Source organism: Aricia agestis, chromosome 20, assembly GCF_905147365.1.
Source record: "Aricia agestis chromosome 20, ilAriAges1.1, whole genome shotgun sequence".
NCBI lineage: Eukaryota > Metazoa > Arthropoda > Insecta > Lepidoptera > Lycaenidae > Aricia > Aricia agestis.
Window position 1 is genome coordinate 10,773,531 of NC_056425.1, and position 17,711 is coordinate 10,791,241.

At 38.6% G+C, this 17,711-nt stretch overlaps 1 protein-coding gene and 1 long non-coding RNA gene across 2 annotated transcripts in view; both read left to right on the forward strand.

Annotated features, from left to right (window-relative positions):
• Positions 1-17,711, forward strand: part of LOC121737431 — a 176,536-nt gene that overhangs the window by 132,062 nt on the left and 26,763 nt on the right. The window contains exons 5-7 of the mRNA XM_042129109.1: positions 6,558-6,676; positions 13,976-14,069; positions 15,288-15,364. Of these exons, the coding sequence (XP_041985043.1) occupies positions 6,558-6,676; positions 13,976-14,069; positions 15,288-15,364 (290 nt within the window). The remainder of the gene's footprint in view (positions 1-6,557; positions 6,677-13,975; positions 14,070-15,287; positions 15,365-17,711) is intronic.
• On the forward strand, positions 9,307-11,006 carry LOC121736915. The gene is made up of 2 exons (XR_006037080.1): positions 9,307-9,340; positions 10,716-11,006. It is a non-coding gene; the product is annotated as an uncharacterized LOC121736915 (long non-coding RNA).

Consider the following 17,711-nt stretch of genomic DNA (forward strand, 5'->3'; position numbering starts at 1 on the left):
TACTTTTGTTTGTGAATGTAGCATAGTGTGTTAGTGGGCGGCGCAATATACATGTGGACTGACAGACCCGGCGCGCGCCACTTACGGCGATGTCCGGATACACGACACAGTAACTTGCATGACAGTCACTTGCATATATTCACCTGTGTTATTTTTTTTTATTTTTTTTAATTATTAATAAACTATAAGAAAAATACAATCATAAACTTAATCTAATACAGTGTAACATAAACCATTACTGGTATTTCCGCACACTGCCATTCGTCTTCGACAGATCTTTTTAAACAATAATATTACTATGTACTGTTTAATCTAATAGGACAATTTCTTATGCTAATATAATGTTGCTTGTTAAGCATTCGTGCCCCAAACCACTATTTTTTGTTGTTTTTTAATGTAATCTTGTTCTAAATCGTCTGAAGAACATAACTGCATTCATAACTCAATACGTAATTTTTGTGGGTTAGTACACGAATGCTTAACAGCGTCCATATAGCAAATTACAAAACGAGATAAGACGTCTAAATGGTGAACTAAGGCACAACACTTCATAGTTTGTGGCTAGGTTTATCCTTAAGTACTATTTTTTTATACACAGCACGCGCTGCGATAAGAAACTAGCTATTTCATGCTCGCTGAAAACACACGGTTTGTGAGTGTGTGGTGCAATATCATTCGCAACAAGCAAAACAACGTATTCGCTATACATCAGCTACTTTTGTTTGTAAATGTAGCATAATATAAAGTGTGTTAATAGTCGGGCGCAATAAACATGTGGACTGACAGACCTGGCGCGCGCCACTTACGGCGATGTCCGGATACACGACACAGTAACTCGCATGCCAGTCGCTTGCATATAGCTGCTAGCATGGGTATTTTACCTGTGTTTATCGTTGCCCCTTTATTTTTGCAAACGTCTAAACAAGAAACTAAGTTGTCACTTAAACGTTGGTGAAAACAAAACTTGCGTTAGGTGCCGCTTATATTCGCTTGAGAGACACCTTTTTGGGTGTTGGTGAAAACGGGCAAAAGTTGTTTTGTCAATGTATCTTGAAATCCCGACGAAAAAAGGGGTGTTCTGATTTTAATGTTATTCCTACCACTTCCTGATAAATGTAGGATAGGCTATCCACAACTTATCTGATAGATTCCATACTTCGTCTGTCAGATAAATAGTGGATAGTCTATTCGGCACTTATCAGGGAGTGGTGAAACAGGTAAATAACCCACCAATTTTGACCTCAAACCACTACGAAAAGTCAACCCAACTATTTTAGAACTGGTACTTCCGGCAAGTAACTGGCACGTTGCAATAACCATTCGAGCTTCTCCGACTGGACAGCTATCATTTATAACTGGATTAAAACATTTATAAAGCTGCTCTATTCCTCCCAGTGCGAGCGGGATATGTTACCGAGATATATAATATTACATTCGTTACATCAGACACAATGTTGATAGCAAATAAGTGGCTTATATAGGCCACCAAGTTATAACATGGTAGTTGTACAGGGTGTAACAAAACAAAGTGATAAAACGTTAGGGTGTATATGAGTCCCCTGTATAGAGTTCACGGTGAAAGTAGCAGCGCTGAATGAGCAAATTTTTTTGTGATTTGTATTTAAGCAAGCGCCATATAGCGTCGTGTTTTTTTTATGAAATAAGGGGGCAAACGAGCAAACGGGTCACCTGATGGAAAGCAACTTCCGTCGCCCATGGACACTCGCAGCATCAGAAGAGCTGCAGGTGCGTTGCCGGCCTTTTAAGAAGGAATAGGGTAATAAGGGAGGGTAGGGATGGGAAGGCAAGGGAATAGGGGAGGGGAGGGATTAGGGTAGGGGATTGGGCCTCTGGCTGTTTCACGCCAGTTTTCTGTGAGAACGTGGTATTTCTCCGGTTGAGCCGGCCCATTCGTGCTAAAGGATGGCTCTCCCGCGTATATTTTGCATGATAGCTACTAGTTGCAAGCAAAATGCTAACTGAACTAAATGGATAACAACACTTTTTACCCGCCTACATTATTTTTCGACACCATTTCATTTCGTAGAGCATCTACGAAATCGTAGCTGTCTATATCGTAGCTACGAATCTTATATCTTTAAACGAGCAATTATATATATATATATATATATATATATATATATATATATATATATATATATATATATAATTGGAATCTCAGAATCGGCTCCAACGATTTTCATGAAATTTTGTATATAGGGGGTTTCGGGGGCGATAAATCGATCTAGCTAGGAATTATTTGTCGAAAATGTCATTTTCATCGAATACCGAGCAAAGCTCGGTCAAATAGCTAGTTTTGTTTATATTTTCAGATACCGTATGTTATTGGTAGATTTTGTACAATCGATCTTGGAATAACGAGACACAATAGCTTATCTATTGTTATCGCGGCCGGATACGGCCGCGTAGGGCTTCATGAATTAATTTAAACTTAATATTTTACCAAATAAAGTTTGTTTTCCTTCGTTATATTTTACATGTAGCTGTAGCCTTCAGTTTCGCGGAGCAATTGTTAGGTTTATTTTATTTGTTTCTTTTTTACATGTCGCCTCGAATTTTTCCGAGCGATCTGAAAATTGTGTGTAGTTTTAAGTTTATAACGTGACAAGCGACAATAGACAATAATCATCGTCCTAAGGTCGAGGTCAGGGCCGTGCTCAATGAAAACACCCCCACCCTTACTGTGACGTCATGAGGGAGATTCTTATTATAGCCATAGTCCAGCAGAATTTTAGTCTTATAGAATAAACTAAATGACCGCCGCAACTCCGTGCGCAGTAATTCGTTTATCACGCGGAAAAAAATATCATATGTCCTTTCCCGGGAGTCAAACTATCTACATACTAAATTTTATCAAAATCGGTTCAGCGGTTTAAGCGTGAAGAGGTTGCAGACAAACATACTTTCGGCTTTAAGAGTTCAGCAGAATTTTACTTTAAGGCTGCCAGCAAACACACGTTTTCCGTATTCGATTTCCGAATTCGTTTTCCGTATTCAGAAATCCAAATGCATGGAATACGTTTAAAATGCACACGTTCGCTTTTATTCCGAACGGGAAGAATTCCGCATGTACGTTTCGAGTGCAAGCCAGGGCGCTGGCGAGTAAAAAAAAAACGTTTGCGCTAGTCTCTCGGAATTCCAAATCGAAATTCCACATTAGGAAATCGAATACGTAACAAACACTTTTGATTTATAATAATATAGATGGAAGTGTGCTTATAAATAACTTTTGTTATTCGAAAACTGCGGAACAGTAATAGCAAACGTCTAGACAGTAGAGAAATAATAGAAATATATCTATTTTGAAAGAAATTATAGAGCCTGGAGCAAATAGAATTTCTTGCTCTGAAGGTGGCTTTCCGATCCCTGCCATTGATAAAATGCCACCTTATGAACTAGGCTAAAGGTTTCATTTTCTACTGACATTGGTCTAGCGACCCATGCCACCGCTGCTTTGTAGAGACGTAGAGCAAAATGAAACATACTAGACCTAGGTTTAAGTGTCTAAATACACTATGCCGAATTTCCACGGCGGAATATCCGCATGATTACGTCAGCAATATCAAACGCATACAAAACGTGACGGAATTTCGGCATGGTGTGTCATCTGTAATTTAAAATACATTGCAGGCGGAATCAAGCCGAACTTCTGCCGCGGAAATTCGGCATAGTGTGTTTAGACACATAAAATGCCAGTGGAAAGGTACTAGTAACACCTCCATCGTGGGAAACGCAGACACAATTTGTTTTTTAATTGTTTTCTTTTTTATGCGGATTCTCAATTGTTATGCGGCATTCAGCTGCCGCTTGGGGATTGGTGGGTTATGTGACGTCATTACAGATATTATAATCAACTAATAAGAATTTCTTACTAAACCAAATTCAACGAAATGGAAAAATAAACAAGACGCGTTATTTTTATTCATTTTCAATAGAGGAAAATGGAGGAGAAACAGGAAAATGGAGGCCAGTTTTGGTAATCTGTTTATTAATGAACTAATTTGTAATCAGTACACTCAATTGATAATTTTGTGTTTTGGGAATATTTCATCCTCGTTTTATATAACAACACAAAATATTTTGTGTGAATCGAAGTTGATAATTTAAATGTATGACAATAATTTTATACGTGGGAGAGCCATGCTTCGGCACGAATGGGCTGGCTCGACCGGAGAAAAACCACGTTCTCACAGAAAACCGGCGTGAAAAAGCACTTGCGCTGTGTTTCGCCGAGTGAGTGAGTTTACCGGAGGCCCAATCCCCTACCCTATTCCCTTCCCTACCCTCCCCTATTACCCTATTCATTCTTAAAAGGCCGGCAACGCACTTGCAGCTCTTCTGATGCTGCGAGTGTCCATGGGCGACGGAAGTTGCTTTCCATCAGGTGACTGACAAGTTTGCTCGTTTGGCCCCCTTATTTCATAAAAAAAAATATATAAAAATTTAGTGATAAAAGGTAAATTATAATGTCGTTAGTAGACGTTATACAAATGACTGATAGGTTAGTAATTAATTAATTTGGCAGACGAAAACATTTTATTTAACTGTGACGTCTTTAATAGTAATACAAAGTAAGTTTTCATAGCAACATGACGAGTGGATGTTATTTTCCTAAGTGTCGAGCCTTTCAAAACTGAATCTTATTTACTTTATTATATTTATGTGAAGATACACGACCAATAGACGAAATTGCCGCCCACGATGTTGGGCAGCCTGTTCCAAATTTGAATGTTCGCTTTTATAATTTTGGCCGTTGCTTGCTGGCATAATAACGTGGAAGTCCGCGATAAAACGATTACATAAGGAAGTAAAGTGTATAAAAATATAATATTATGAAGACGCTTTTAAATTTCCGTCGACGATAACTTCCGTCCGGAATAATAAAAGCGCACATTGTCCGGACGTCACGTTACTTTGAACACCGACTATAGGTACGTTAAATGCCCTTTTGATTTTACGCATCGCGACGGTTTTGTTTGGTTCAGAAGAGTGTAGATGTCGTGATGTCCTCTAACGTGCACGTTAAAAAGTTCGTCGACGGAAATTTAAAAGCGTCTTCATATTATATTTCTATACATTTTACTTCCCTATGTTATCGTTTTACCGCGGACGTCCACGATATTACCGCCACGTCCAAAATTATAAAAGCGCAGCGTAATTTACATTTTTTTTCGAATTATGAATGCAGTCTTCTAAATGGTTTCAGGAACATAACTGCCTTCATAACTCAACTTTTTTGTGGGATGCAGTACATAAATGCTTAAAAGCGTCCATTTAAGATTCACCAAAGCGATAAGTAACGTTGCAACTGACCTTTAGAGGGTGAATTTTCAACTAAACAAATCGTTTGTACCAGCTTGTTTCATAATTAATAAGCTTAGGTAACTAGCTGGCTTCATTAATTATTATAAATCGATTTATTTATGTTTACAACAGCTTGTTATAATCGGTTTGAGTTTAATTAATTATTAATTAGTAATTAAATTGCCTTCATAACAATGCTATAGAGGTGCGAAGAACCAGTCTAGAATGTACTATGAATGTAATATGATAAAAATACCATCGAATAAATTGATTCATAAGCAGTTGACGAATCTACAATCTACATCATTTGGCCGGATTATGTGTGATTCATAGGCAGACATCATTTGGTTGGATTATGTTAACTTAGGGTGGATTGCACCAGAGGCGTTGTTATAGTTAAGGTTAAGGTTGTCGTCAAATATGGCGTCCATTATGGACTTTTACTAGGGATTTGATATTTTGTTCTGGTTAAAGTTATAGTTAACTAGCGACCCGCCCCGGCGTTGCAAGGGTATAAAATATAATATAGCCACTGAAAAAATGAGTAAAATCGATAGCCTATGAACCTTCACGTTGTCTACTTATTATCTGTGCCAAATAACATTAAAATTGCTCCAGGAGTTCGCGAGATAAGCCCTTTCAAATAATTTCCCCCGTTTTTTTCCCATTCTCCTATTAGTCTAGGCGTAATAAAATAAAGCCTATAGCCTTCCTCAATAATTGGGCTATCTAACACTTAAAGAATTTTTCAAATCGGACTAGTAGTTCCTGAGATTAGCGCGTTCAAGTTAGCCCTTTCAAATAATTTTTCCCGTTTTTCCACATTTTCCTCTATTTCTTCGCTCCTATTAGTCTTAGCGTGGTAAAATATAGCCTACAGCCTTTCTCGATAAATGGGCTATCTAACACTGAAAGAATCATCAAAATTCGTTGCGTAGTTTTAAAGATTAAAGGGAACAAAGGGACATGAGGGAAAAAAGCGACTTTGTTTTATAAATATTGTATAGATATAGAAGTAAGTTGGTGCAAACCATACACGCTACGATCTACGGTCGTCATCATTCTGTCGGCTGGATTTGACAAAACGCAACTAAATTACTTAGGTCCGTCATCTACCTATGAATCAACTTGTCTGATAGTACACTGGGTTCAATTTCGGAACGCACAAAGGTTCTTCGTACCTCTGTAATCTTTATTAAAGCCAAAGATATTAAAGCCATTTACTGTTACAGCGGACGAGAACGGCTCGATATCGGAGACGATCCCGGACAAGCCGGTCGAGCTGAAGAACTTCCCCAAGCTGTGCGAGCAGCGCCGTAAGTTCCCCGTGCTGTACAAGCTGGAGTTTCAGGTAATTCGTTCATTCATTTAGAAGTTCCTATTTTCGTTCATTCTCTACTTCATTATTACAACTTAAAAAAAAAAAAACATTATGTCCAAGCAAGAAATAGACGTACTAAAGTTCACAGTAAATGTTCATCCATACCATAAAGTTATTTTTTTTTTTATGAAATAAGGGGGCAAACGAGCAAACGGGTCACCTGATGGAAAGCAACTACCGTCGCCCATAGACACTCGCAACATTAGAAGAGCTGCAGATGCGTTTACCGGTCTATTAGGAGTTAATAATATTTTATTCACTACGTAAATAAAATACAGGTTAAGCAGTTAAGATGGGAGGAGGCTACAGACAGATAGACAGATAAACAGACACGCTTTTGTTATCACAATTTTAGTATAGATATCACAATTTACTCGTAAGTCGCAACATGAAAAAAAACTAGACCTTTTCATCCGTTGTGGATGATTTATACAGTATTTTCAGAGCGAAGTAACCACTCCTCAAATACTGTAGTGCCTAGGACAAGATTAATAAATGTCCGTATGGTTGCCCAAGCGGCATTCTCGCAATACGGCATTCTCGCATCATAGTCGGCCTAGTCCAGAGGAAAGAACTAGTCAATACGTCTGGGACCAACTATGTGCGGGTTTCCTCACGATGTTTTCCTTCACCGTACGAGCGTCCGTATTATGTACTTGAGATCAGAAAATGTCTCATAGGTACACGCTTCCACCCGGGTTCAAACCTGCACCCTCTAAGAGTGCGAACCAAAGGTCTTCCCATTCGGCCACGGACGCTCCAACATGCAGAAAATACACAATAAACGTAACATTTCCACGTACTTGTGGATTTGTGGCAAAATAAAATACAATATTATCCAACCTCTCATAATATTATTGTGGGGAAATAAAATACAATATCCAACCTCTCCACGACTCACGAGCCGGTAACAGATCGCACACGATAAATTGTACATTTGCGGTTCACGTACTATGATGGAAACATAATTTTATTTTCTTACTAGATGACGTTCACAAAACACATTTTTCTGCGCCAAAATTGATCCTAGGTCCTTTCCCGGGACTCAAAAGATCTCGAGTCTCAAAGTCGACAGTAAACAAGAATACGCAAGTGTTAAAACGTACATTGAAAAGGCAGGAATTGAATTCCCATTTTACAATTTTAAAGTGTGCTGCAACATTTTTATTTTATTTTATTTTAACTTTGTAGTGCGCGAAATTTTAAATGACAAAGTGTAAGTACCTAATTAAAAAGTACTCTCGGTGTTCAAAGCAGCCTTTGTTTTTAAATTTGGAACCGGTATTTTTTCACGGCTAGCGTGAATTTCGGCACAAGCTGGCACAAGTGACAGAGCTACTATGCTGAGATGTCGAATTATATTTTTAGACTTTTTCAGTTTCTACATGTTAAGTTTCTTCATAGGCGAATAATGCATTTACGAGTATGGCAATCCTTTGTGGATTTCATATTATTGTTGATTCAAACAACACAGTCAAAACAGGTAGATTTTATATACATACTGCGAAATTGTGTTTAGATGCATTTCTGTCTGTCTGTCTGATGTTTGTGTGCATGTACCATGCTCAAACCTTTAAGATGGTTTAAATATCGGTACGGAGATATTTCGAGACCCAGAAATGGACATAGGACATGGTTTTTATCGCAAAAATTGTACGGTTTCCTCGCGATATTGTAATATATCTACATACAAAACACCCAGGGATTCCACCGACCTATCCCTTGTCTCTTTCATATGAAAAATATCGCTATCCATACTTTAATATTATAAATGCGAAAGTCTGTCTGTCTGTAACGTCTTGACGCCCGAACTGCTAAACCGATTTTGCTGAAATTTGGTATAGAGATGCTTTAAGCTCAGGAAAGGACATAGGATACTTTTTTCATGGCAAAAATTTACGGCTACGGTTGCGAACGTCATCAAGCAAAATATAAATTCATTGTTATGTTAATATGAACTTTGAAATATGCTTCGCTGGTGAAAAATTTACACTTGTTTGGATTCAATGCTTCAACATTCATGCCAGCGCGGCGAGCTAAAATTCATTATCGCACCGAGTTCTGTTTCACGTTACATTAAAATATTCCGAAATATGCATACATACTAATATTTAAATTGCTTTTGAAGTTTAATCTGTCTGTATATCTGGCTTCCTGCTTGTTGATCTGTCCGGCCGAATGTTTTTCTGTTTCCTCTGCACTCCTTTTGGCGTGGAAACCCTTTTGAATATCTATAAAAAGAGACAGACACTTTTGTATTTTACATCTGTTACGGCTAATAGCCGAAGTGCGGCTACACCTAGTTTTACCCGGCTACAACTAGGTGCAGCCCGCCACATGCGGTTAAACTTCGGTATATCCTACTTATCTTCGGTTACAACTAGATTTAGCCTTTATTATAGCGGCTAAAACTAAGTGCAGCCACACACCGATGGTTAAACTTAGGTGTATCCTATTTATCATTGGCTAGAACTAGGTTTTCAGTTCAGTTGTTTTTAGATTATAATTTTGCGTTTCCCGATTTCGATTATACGAGTGTGGAATAAATAAAAGACAGGGATGTTTACGTGACATTTAATAATTATTATTTATAATTTGACAGGCAAATATCTTTTAACAAAAAAAGGCATTATTGTGTATATCATAATATTAATACGCGAACGAAAAACTTTGTAACCCTTTTTACGTAAAATGGGGAAACGTAGGTGCATGAAATTTTGCACAGTTATAGTTTATATTATGGTGAAGGAGTGCATCGAGCTAATATTATTTTGAAATTATGCTTTTATCATACATTTTTTTAACAAATAAAATATTACACACACTACAGCACACACACATGAGAAATGACATATTTTTGAGTGACAAGCCTATACATACGAATTATACTCTTTTATTTATGGTTGAAGTCTGTTGACAACAAGTTGACAAATTGAAAATGGATTATAGTTTTTTTATTGAATCTATAATACTATTAGACAATGCTTACACGACCAGTCTGAGATCAGCTAAGTTACAGAGACAAGAGTTGAAAAGAAAATGATAAAGTCAATATTTTTACAAAATATAAGTAGTATATAAGTAGTCCTAATGTCGTTGAAACTAAGGTCGAATTTCGACCATTGGGCGATCTCTAGTATTAATACGTGAGCCAAAAACTTTATATCCCTTTTGACGAAAAAATATTGCACAGTTATAGTTTATGTGGTGTAGGAGTGCATCGAGCTAATATTATTTTGAAATTATGCTTTTATCATAAAAAAATTTTAACAAATAAAACATTACACACACTACAATCATGGGCGTACCCAGGTTCTGGGCCAGGGGGGGGGGGGGGGGGGAGCAAATCAGATATTTTATAATATAGGTGTTTATAAAGAATAAAAAATTTATAATTTTTAGTTGTAAAAATATTGTATTGCAAACAAATGGCAAAAATTCGTTTTATACATTTTTGATTTTTATATATTAAAGTACTAGATAATATACTTCAACATGATCCTGCCCCCCCCCACGGTACGCCCATGACTACAACACACACGATAGGAAAAATGACAGATTTTTGAGTGACAAGCCTATACATACGAATCATTACGATTTTCTTACGCCGGTGCTTCTCGGCGGGGTAGTTCCCGAACCGGTGGTAGGCAACATAGTTTCTTCGTTCGACTTTCAAAAAGTGTATCATGATACCCATTTTGAATAAAAAGATATTTTATTTATTTATTTATTTATTTATTTATTTATACTCTTTTATTTATGGTTGAAGTCTGGTTGACAACGAGGTTGTCACCTCGTTGTCAACCAATTGAAAATGGATTATAGTTTTTTTTTAATTCAATTTTACATACTATTAGACAATGCTTACACGGCCAGTCTGAGATCAGCTGAGTCCCAGAGACAAGAGTTGAAAAAAATATATGATAAAGTCAAATTTTTTTTCAAAATATAGGTAGTAGTCCTAATCGTTCAAACTAAGGTCGAATTTCGACCATTGGGCGATCTCTAGTAAGTAATTAAAACACAAAATATTATTAATCTTCTCTTTATAAACTAACAGAACTAGACAATTAGACATCTTTGGCGCAAAGATAAAAAAAATAAACATAAAAAATAAAGTCTTATTCCTTCTATGAAAAAATCAACTAAGTATTTGTTCTCTTCTCTCATATTTTAAAACAAATAAGATAACTTTTTAACTCAGTTTTAATTATACTAGGATAAGATGTCTTATCTACCGGGGTGATGATACAAAATCGAATCCATCAGGAAACGCAAGATACGAATCTCAAAATAAAACCAAAATCCTTAACTGAACTGAAAACCTAGTTGTAGCAGATAATAAATAGGATGCAGCTAAGTTTAACCACCAGTGTGCGGCTGTACCTAGTTCTAGCTGCTATAATGAAGGCTAAATCTAGTTGTAACCGAAGATAAGTACCTAGCACCTAGTTGTAGCTGGGTAAAACTAGGTGTAGCCGCACTTCGGCTATTAGCCGTAACAATCTGTTAGGGAGGTTTATTGCTTAGTTTCAAAGTATGGCTTCTTACAGACGAACGGCACTTGTCGGCGGCACGCGTCGACTGCTGTCGCCTGCCGTCGACAAGTGCCTTTCGTCTGTAAGAATAAGCATGGAAAAGAGATAAACAGAATATACATAACATAATATTATAATGTTTGAATCTTTAAACGTCTATTTTGAGCGTAGTAGGTAAATAGAGATAGATAATACACAATATTTATAGTATTAGTATGGATAAGTTTGGTCGTCTGCCTGGTGACCTGGAAAGCCCTCATGTGGGGCGCGCCGCTTCATCAAATTCCAATTCCGCTGACTCTCTACACTTGTATCGGCTTCAAAATGAAATATATATACATATTCACAGTTATAGCTTTCGGAGAAAAAATATTATAGAACTAAACATTAAATATTCTATTTTTTAACCGACTTAAAAAAGGAGGTTATCAATTCGATATGTATGTAATATGTCCGGAACTACAATTTCAATTTAACGTATTTTTCTGTTGTAAGTATTAGGTATTGTTCAACTTAGGGAACACTGCAAGTGTCATCAAAATCGGTTCAGTAGTTTTTGAGATACGGAATTTTAATTCTTAATTACGTGCAATTTTGAAGTCGGTTTTATCTTTTTAAAATACTATTTTTATAAATACTACAGCTTAAAACTATTTTAATGCAACATTAATACAGAATCATTCCTAACTCAAGCTAGTCCATTATCTATCAAATTGTAGTTTAATGGTATTCTCATGATCATGAATTAATCATTAATCAATAAAGTAATATTATTTGTTATTCATATACTCGTCTGGGAATGAATTATGATACTTGTCTGGGAATATAGCAAATAGTACAATTATTAGGTTTACTGTTTATATAGAACAATATTAAGACACCAAAAAGTGTAATGACCGCACATATAGACTATTATTTACTTAACTTTAATCAAATGAAGAGTTTGACATAGTCCCGTACTTTGTCTGTAAGACTCTTCATTAATTTGAAGTATAATCATAATTAAATATCTCCGATTGCGGCAGTTACTCAAATACGAGAAAAAGTATTTAAACTTTCAATCAACAAATCAAGGCCTCTGTAAATTTAGACCAAAATGCTGTCAACACAGCTGATACAACAGACTGCTATAATTACGGTCAAACGTACCTAGCTGCTACTCGATCAGCTATATTAATTGTCAATTATTGTTCATTTACACCACATCAAAGACGTCAATCTAATATGGCTGACCACCGTTACAGACATGATTATTGCCTTGAAATGCAAAGCTTTGTTACCAATAATAATAATTATTAATATTTATAACTAATCTGCGAGGCTAAAATGGTTGCTTTGGAGGATCATGATAATAAATGATTAATTTTAAAAAATCACAAAATGGTCACTCTGCTCGCAATTCATAATAATATTATCTAGTAATTCGTACTAATTTGACATTCGTCAGTTTAACTGTTTTGACGATTCAGTTTCGGAATTGATTTTAGAGGAATTGCTAATTGCGACCATTTTAGCCCCGCTGATCTGCGTATAAACATAATAGGTATTATTTCAATGCTGATGTGTGTTGTCCATTATCTTGCCACTCACATTGCATCAGTTAAAGCGATTTTGAAGTGTTTGAGGAAGTTATTTACTACCACAGTAAAGTCCGAAGAATGGACATAGTTTTTCCCCATAAGATAAACTAGTGTTGACTCAACTTTTAAATAACTGTTGACGTGGGAGAGCCATGCTTCGGCACGAATGGGCCGGCTCGACCGGAGAAACACCACGGGCTCACAGAAACTGGCGTGAAACAGCGTTTGCGCTGTGTTTCGCCGAGTGAGTAAGTTTACCGGAGGCCCAATCCCCTACCCTTATAAGGGTAAAATTATTATTTATTATTACCCTATTCCGTCTTAAAAGGCCGGCAACGCACCTGCAGCTTTTCTGATGCTGCGAGTGGCCATGGGCGACGGAAGTTGCTTTCCATCCGGTGACCCGTTAGTTCGTTTGCCCCCTTATTTCATTAAGAAATACTGTGTAGATGAACAAGTTGCGTTTTTCATCTACACGGTTATTTAAAACTTATTTCGTTAATATTGTTATACACATAATATTATTATACTTAAAATAGAAAACTTGTTTATCGTGTAATAAAAATGTAATTGTAACAAGTTTAAACATTAAACTCCGTGAATAAAAGTCTCACCCAAATCCTGCCACAGCCCTGGGCTGGGCATTAACTATTAAACGGACACTAAACTTTTCAGTCTAGCGCGCCCGGTCCAGAATTCCATACGGACAAAATGGTGAATGCCGAAAGCTGTTTATGAGGTTTAGAATTATCTAAGCTTAATGAAATAAAATTCTCATGCTGAAAGCTAGAACGACTGGGCCGATTTCGTGAGCGGGGTAGATCTGAGAATGGGCCAAAATCTTTTCTCGTCTAGCCACGATTATGACATGACGCAAAAGTTCGTTTTAAATATTTTGGCCACACAAAATACCTCTTTAAAAAAAGTGACATTTACAATTATATTTGGGTGCCATTTCTGATTTTCGCTACAGCCTTGTAGATCGGTATGTACAAAATAGATTTAACAACTCCATCGTGGGTATCGTAGACATAATAGATTTTCAATAGTTATGCGGCAGCCGGTGCCGCTTAGGGATTGATGGGTTAAGACGACATTTTATTATTATTTTTATCATTTTCTGTATTGAATATGTTATATGTTTATTGCAGACAGCCATCAAAGCGGAGTCCCACATCTCGTGTTGTCGGCACGCGACCAAGAAGACCAACACACACAAAAACCAGAACCAAAAAGTTATTCCTTGTGAGTTTTTTTTTATTTCGACTATTGATAGATATATAAATAAAACAAACGTATATTAGCGACTGTTAATGTACTTAGTGTACTATCAGAGAAGTTGATTCTTATGCAGATGGGGGACCTACGTAGGTTGGTCGCGTTACGTCAAACCATAAAGTTAATACTAAAGCGGAATAGAGAAACAAAGGCCTGAGCAAGAGAGATGTCACTATCAGTAACACTGCGTGGTAAAAAGAGACGTGTGATACATGACAGCAGAACCAATGTTTTTCATCTGTTTGACATGCAGTCGGCACTAATCGGCAATCTCTTAGAAAGATGCTTGTGTAAGTGTATACGTAAACAATTTTTTACACAGACGTAAATCAGTTTCGGTTTCGTTTGACAGCTCGAGATTGTTGCTCTATTCCGCTAGGTACCTTTATTAACTTTATGCGTCAAACACAGCACATCAATTATTATTGAATTAAATATTGAATACCAAATGACTTAGGACTGCCTAGGAATCAATTTCCTCGATGGCACTTATTTTCTACCAATCCCATCGATATCCGAATACGGAAAACGAATTCGTTAATCGCATACGGAAAACGTACGTTTGTAGCCAGCTTTACACGCGCATGGAAATATCATTTTTCAACACACATAATATTACTATGCAACAAGGTAACATTTTTACCTGAGGAAGATTCAAGCAGCGAAGATACCTCCAGGTCCTGACTACTGAGAATGCCTTTTTTTTGAGGAGTGGAAATACTTTACGCATCCCCCGCCCCCTCGGGGGAAGGGGCAGGGGTATGTCGGACTCCCTCCACAGTGGTTTACCGACTAAAACCCCCCCATGTCCTCGTCAACGCTATACGCGAAAGGAGCGGGATCGCAAGCATTCAACCGCGTCCTCCGCAGCGCTTGCCGCTTCTGGGATCACTTCGACTGCAGCAGCTTTTGCCGCCGCCTATCTGCACCGAAAGGCTCCCCGGGCATCGGGGGTACCTTTCTTCTCGAGGCCTATATTGTGGGCGGTGATCCCCCGATCAACCTCCCACAGGCCTAGGCCTGTGGGCGGTTGATCGGTTGATTGAATCTACCTCCATGGCGGGGGCGGTTTCACTCGCCTCGGCCATATCGGCTCCAGGCGCTTACGCGGCCGAGCCGACAACTGAGAATGCCTGCTGATTACAGGTTCCACAGATTTTTTAAATAAATTTGTGATTTTTTCAGACGACTACAACAGAGTGGTGCTATCTTCGGTGGACAGGGAACCCGACTCAGACTACATTAACGCTTCCTATATAGATGTAAGTTTAACTATCGGTTATTAGTCATTCTAGTCTTTAAGTGTTTCATCTTAAATATATAAAATTCTCGTGTCACAATGCTAGGCCACGTACTCCTCCGAAACGGCTTTACTGATTATAACCAAATTTTATATGCATATTCAGTGGGTCTGAGAATCGGCTACTGGGTACTTTTTATATTGATAAGTGCATTTGTTGAATAAATAATAGTAAATTATTACAACTCGAGACTGACGGCGACCATTCTTTGTGCGACGGGATAGCGATGTACGTTACCATGGTGACATACTTATTTAGTCACTTCAAAAAAATGATACGGGCGAAATATTTCATATCGTCGTTGCAAAGATAAAACCTCTTATGTGCAGTTTTACCAAAAATGCGTTTTTTTGCATTTTTGTATTCAGAATTTCAAGAGCTATCGACTACAAAAACTCTTACGTTCATAGATATTTTTTTTAATTTTTTATTATTAAATAAGGGGGCAAACGAGCAAACGGGTCACCTGATGGTAAGCAACTACCGTCGCCCATGGACACTCGCAACATCAGAAGAGCTGCAGGTGCGTTGCCGGCCTTTTAAGAGGGAATACGGTCTGGAAATACTGCTGGTGACAGTTCATTCCAGAGTTTTACAGTGCGCGGCAGAAAGTTACGCGAAAAACGCACTGTGGAAGACTGCCACTCATCAAGGTGATGAGGATGGTATGTTTTTCGCGTGGGACGATAGCGAAAAGTTGCAGGTGGTATGATTCTGAACAATTCCTCAGAGCACTCCCCGTGATACAACCGATAGAGGATGCAGAGTGAAGCTACATCTCGGCGTAATTCCAGGGGGTCCAAGCTGTTTGAAACACTATGGCAGTCAACAATTCGAGCAGCCCTTCGTTGGATACGATCCAGAGGGAGCAGTTGGTATTTTGGCGCCCCTGCCCAGAGATGAGAACAATATTCCATATGAGGCCGAACCTGCGCCTTGTAGAGTTGTAGGCGTTGGTCCGGACTGAAGTACTGTCTCGCTCTGTTAAGTACACCAAGCTTCTTCGAGGCTAATTTGGCCTTACCCTCAAGATGATATCGGAACTGGACTTCTTGGTGGGGTTGAATTGGACTAAGTTACGTCTACCCCATTCAGAGACCTCCTCCAATGAATTCTCCACCTTAGACACAAGTTCTTTTCGACTCTCAGTGACATTTTGCCGAGAAATATTAGGGAAGCCGGTATATACAGCATCACCTGTACTATCATCCGCATAGCAATGAATGCCGTTGGTTTGTAACATGTCATTGATATGCAGTATGAATAGAGTAGGCTATAGCACACAGCCCTGAGGGACACCAGCATTAACAGACTGAGTTTCCGAGCATTCGCCGTCAACTACGACCTTTATACTTCTGTCTGCTAAGAAACTAGTGACCCACTTACATAATTTCTCGGGCAGCCCGTATGATGGAAGCTTTGATAGCAGCGCTTTATGCCAAACCCGATCAAAGGCCTTCGCAATGTCCAAACTAACAGCCAATGCCTCTCCCTTCGACTCAATTGCCTGAGCCCAACAATGAGTCAGGTATGCCAAGAGATCACCAGCCGAGCGACCCTTACGGAACCCGTATTGTTTGTCGCTTAGCAATCCCTGGCCGTCCAAGTATCGAAGAAGCTGGCTATTGATAATGGATTCCATTATCTTCGAGAAGAGAGAGGTTATAGCGATTGGTCTGTAGTTGGAAGGATTTGAGCGGTCGCCTTTTTTGGGGATCGGGTGCACCAAGGCTGTCTTCCAGGAAGCCGGGACGATGCCATTGGAATAGGAGAGCCGAAAAAGACGCGTCAAGACCGGAGCCAACTCTGGAGCACACTTTTTCAACACAATAGGCGGGATTCCGTCAGGCCCACTCGACTATTGGATATCAAGGGAACAGAGGGCTTTTCGCACTGAGCGTTGATGAAACCGAATATTCGACATGATGCTCGTGCATCGCGGTATGGTCGGCGGTTTCTGCCCCCCATCTCCAGGGTCGAGTTTGACGCAAATAGCTTGCCCAGAAGATCGGCTTTGTCCTTTGCGTCCTGGGCCAACGATCCATTTCCTACGTGTAGGGATGGTAGGGTTGGCTTGCAGAAATTTCCTTCAATAGCTTTGGCCAGAGACCAGAATGCACGGGTTCCCGAGAGGAGGCACTCAAGTCTCTTGCCAATTCTATTGACGTGCTGTTGCTTTGCCCGAGTAATCTCTTTCTTGAGGGACCTAGAGGCAAGGTTGTACTCCTTTTTATATGTGCTGGTATTTAAATCCCGAGCAGACACTGCGTTGGCCCAGGATTGGTAAGCCTCCTGCTTCCGGCGAGAA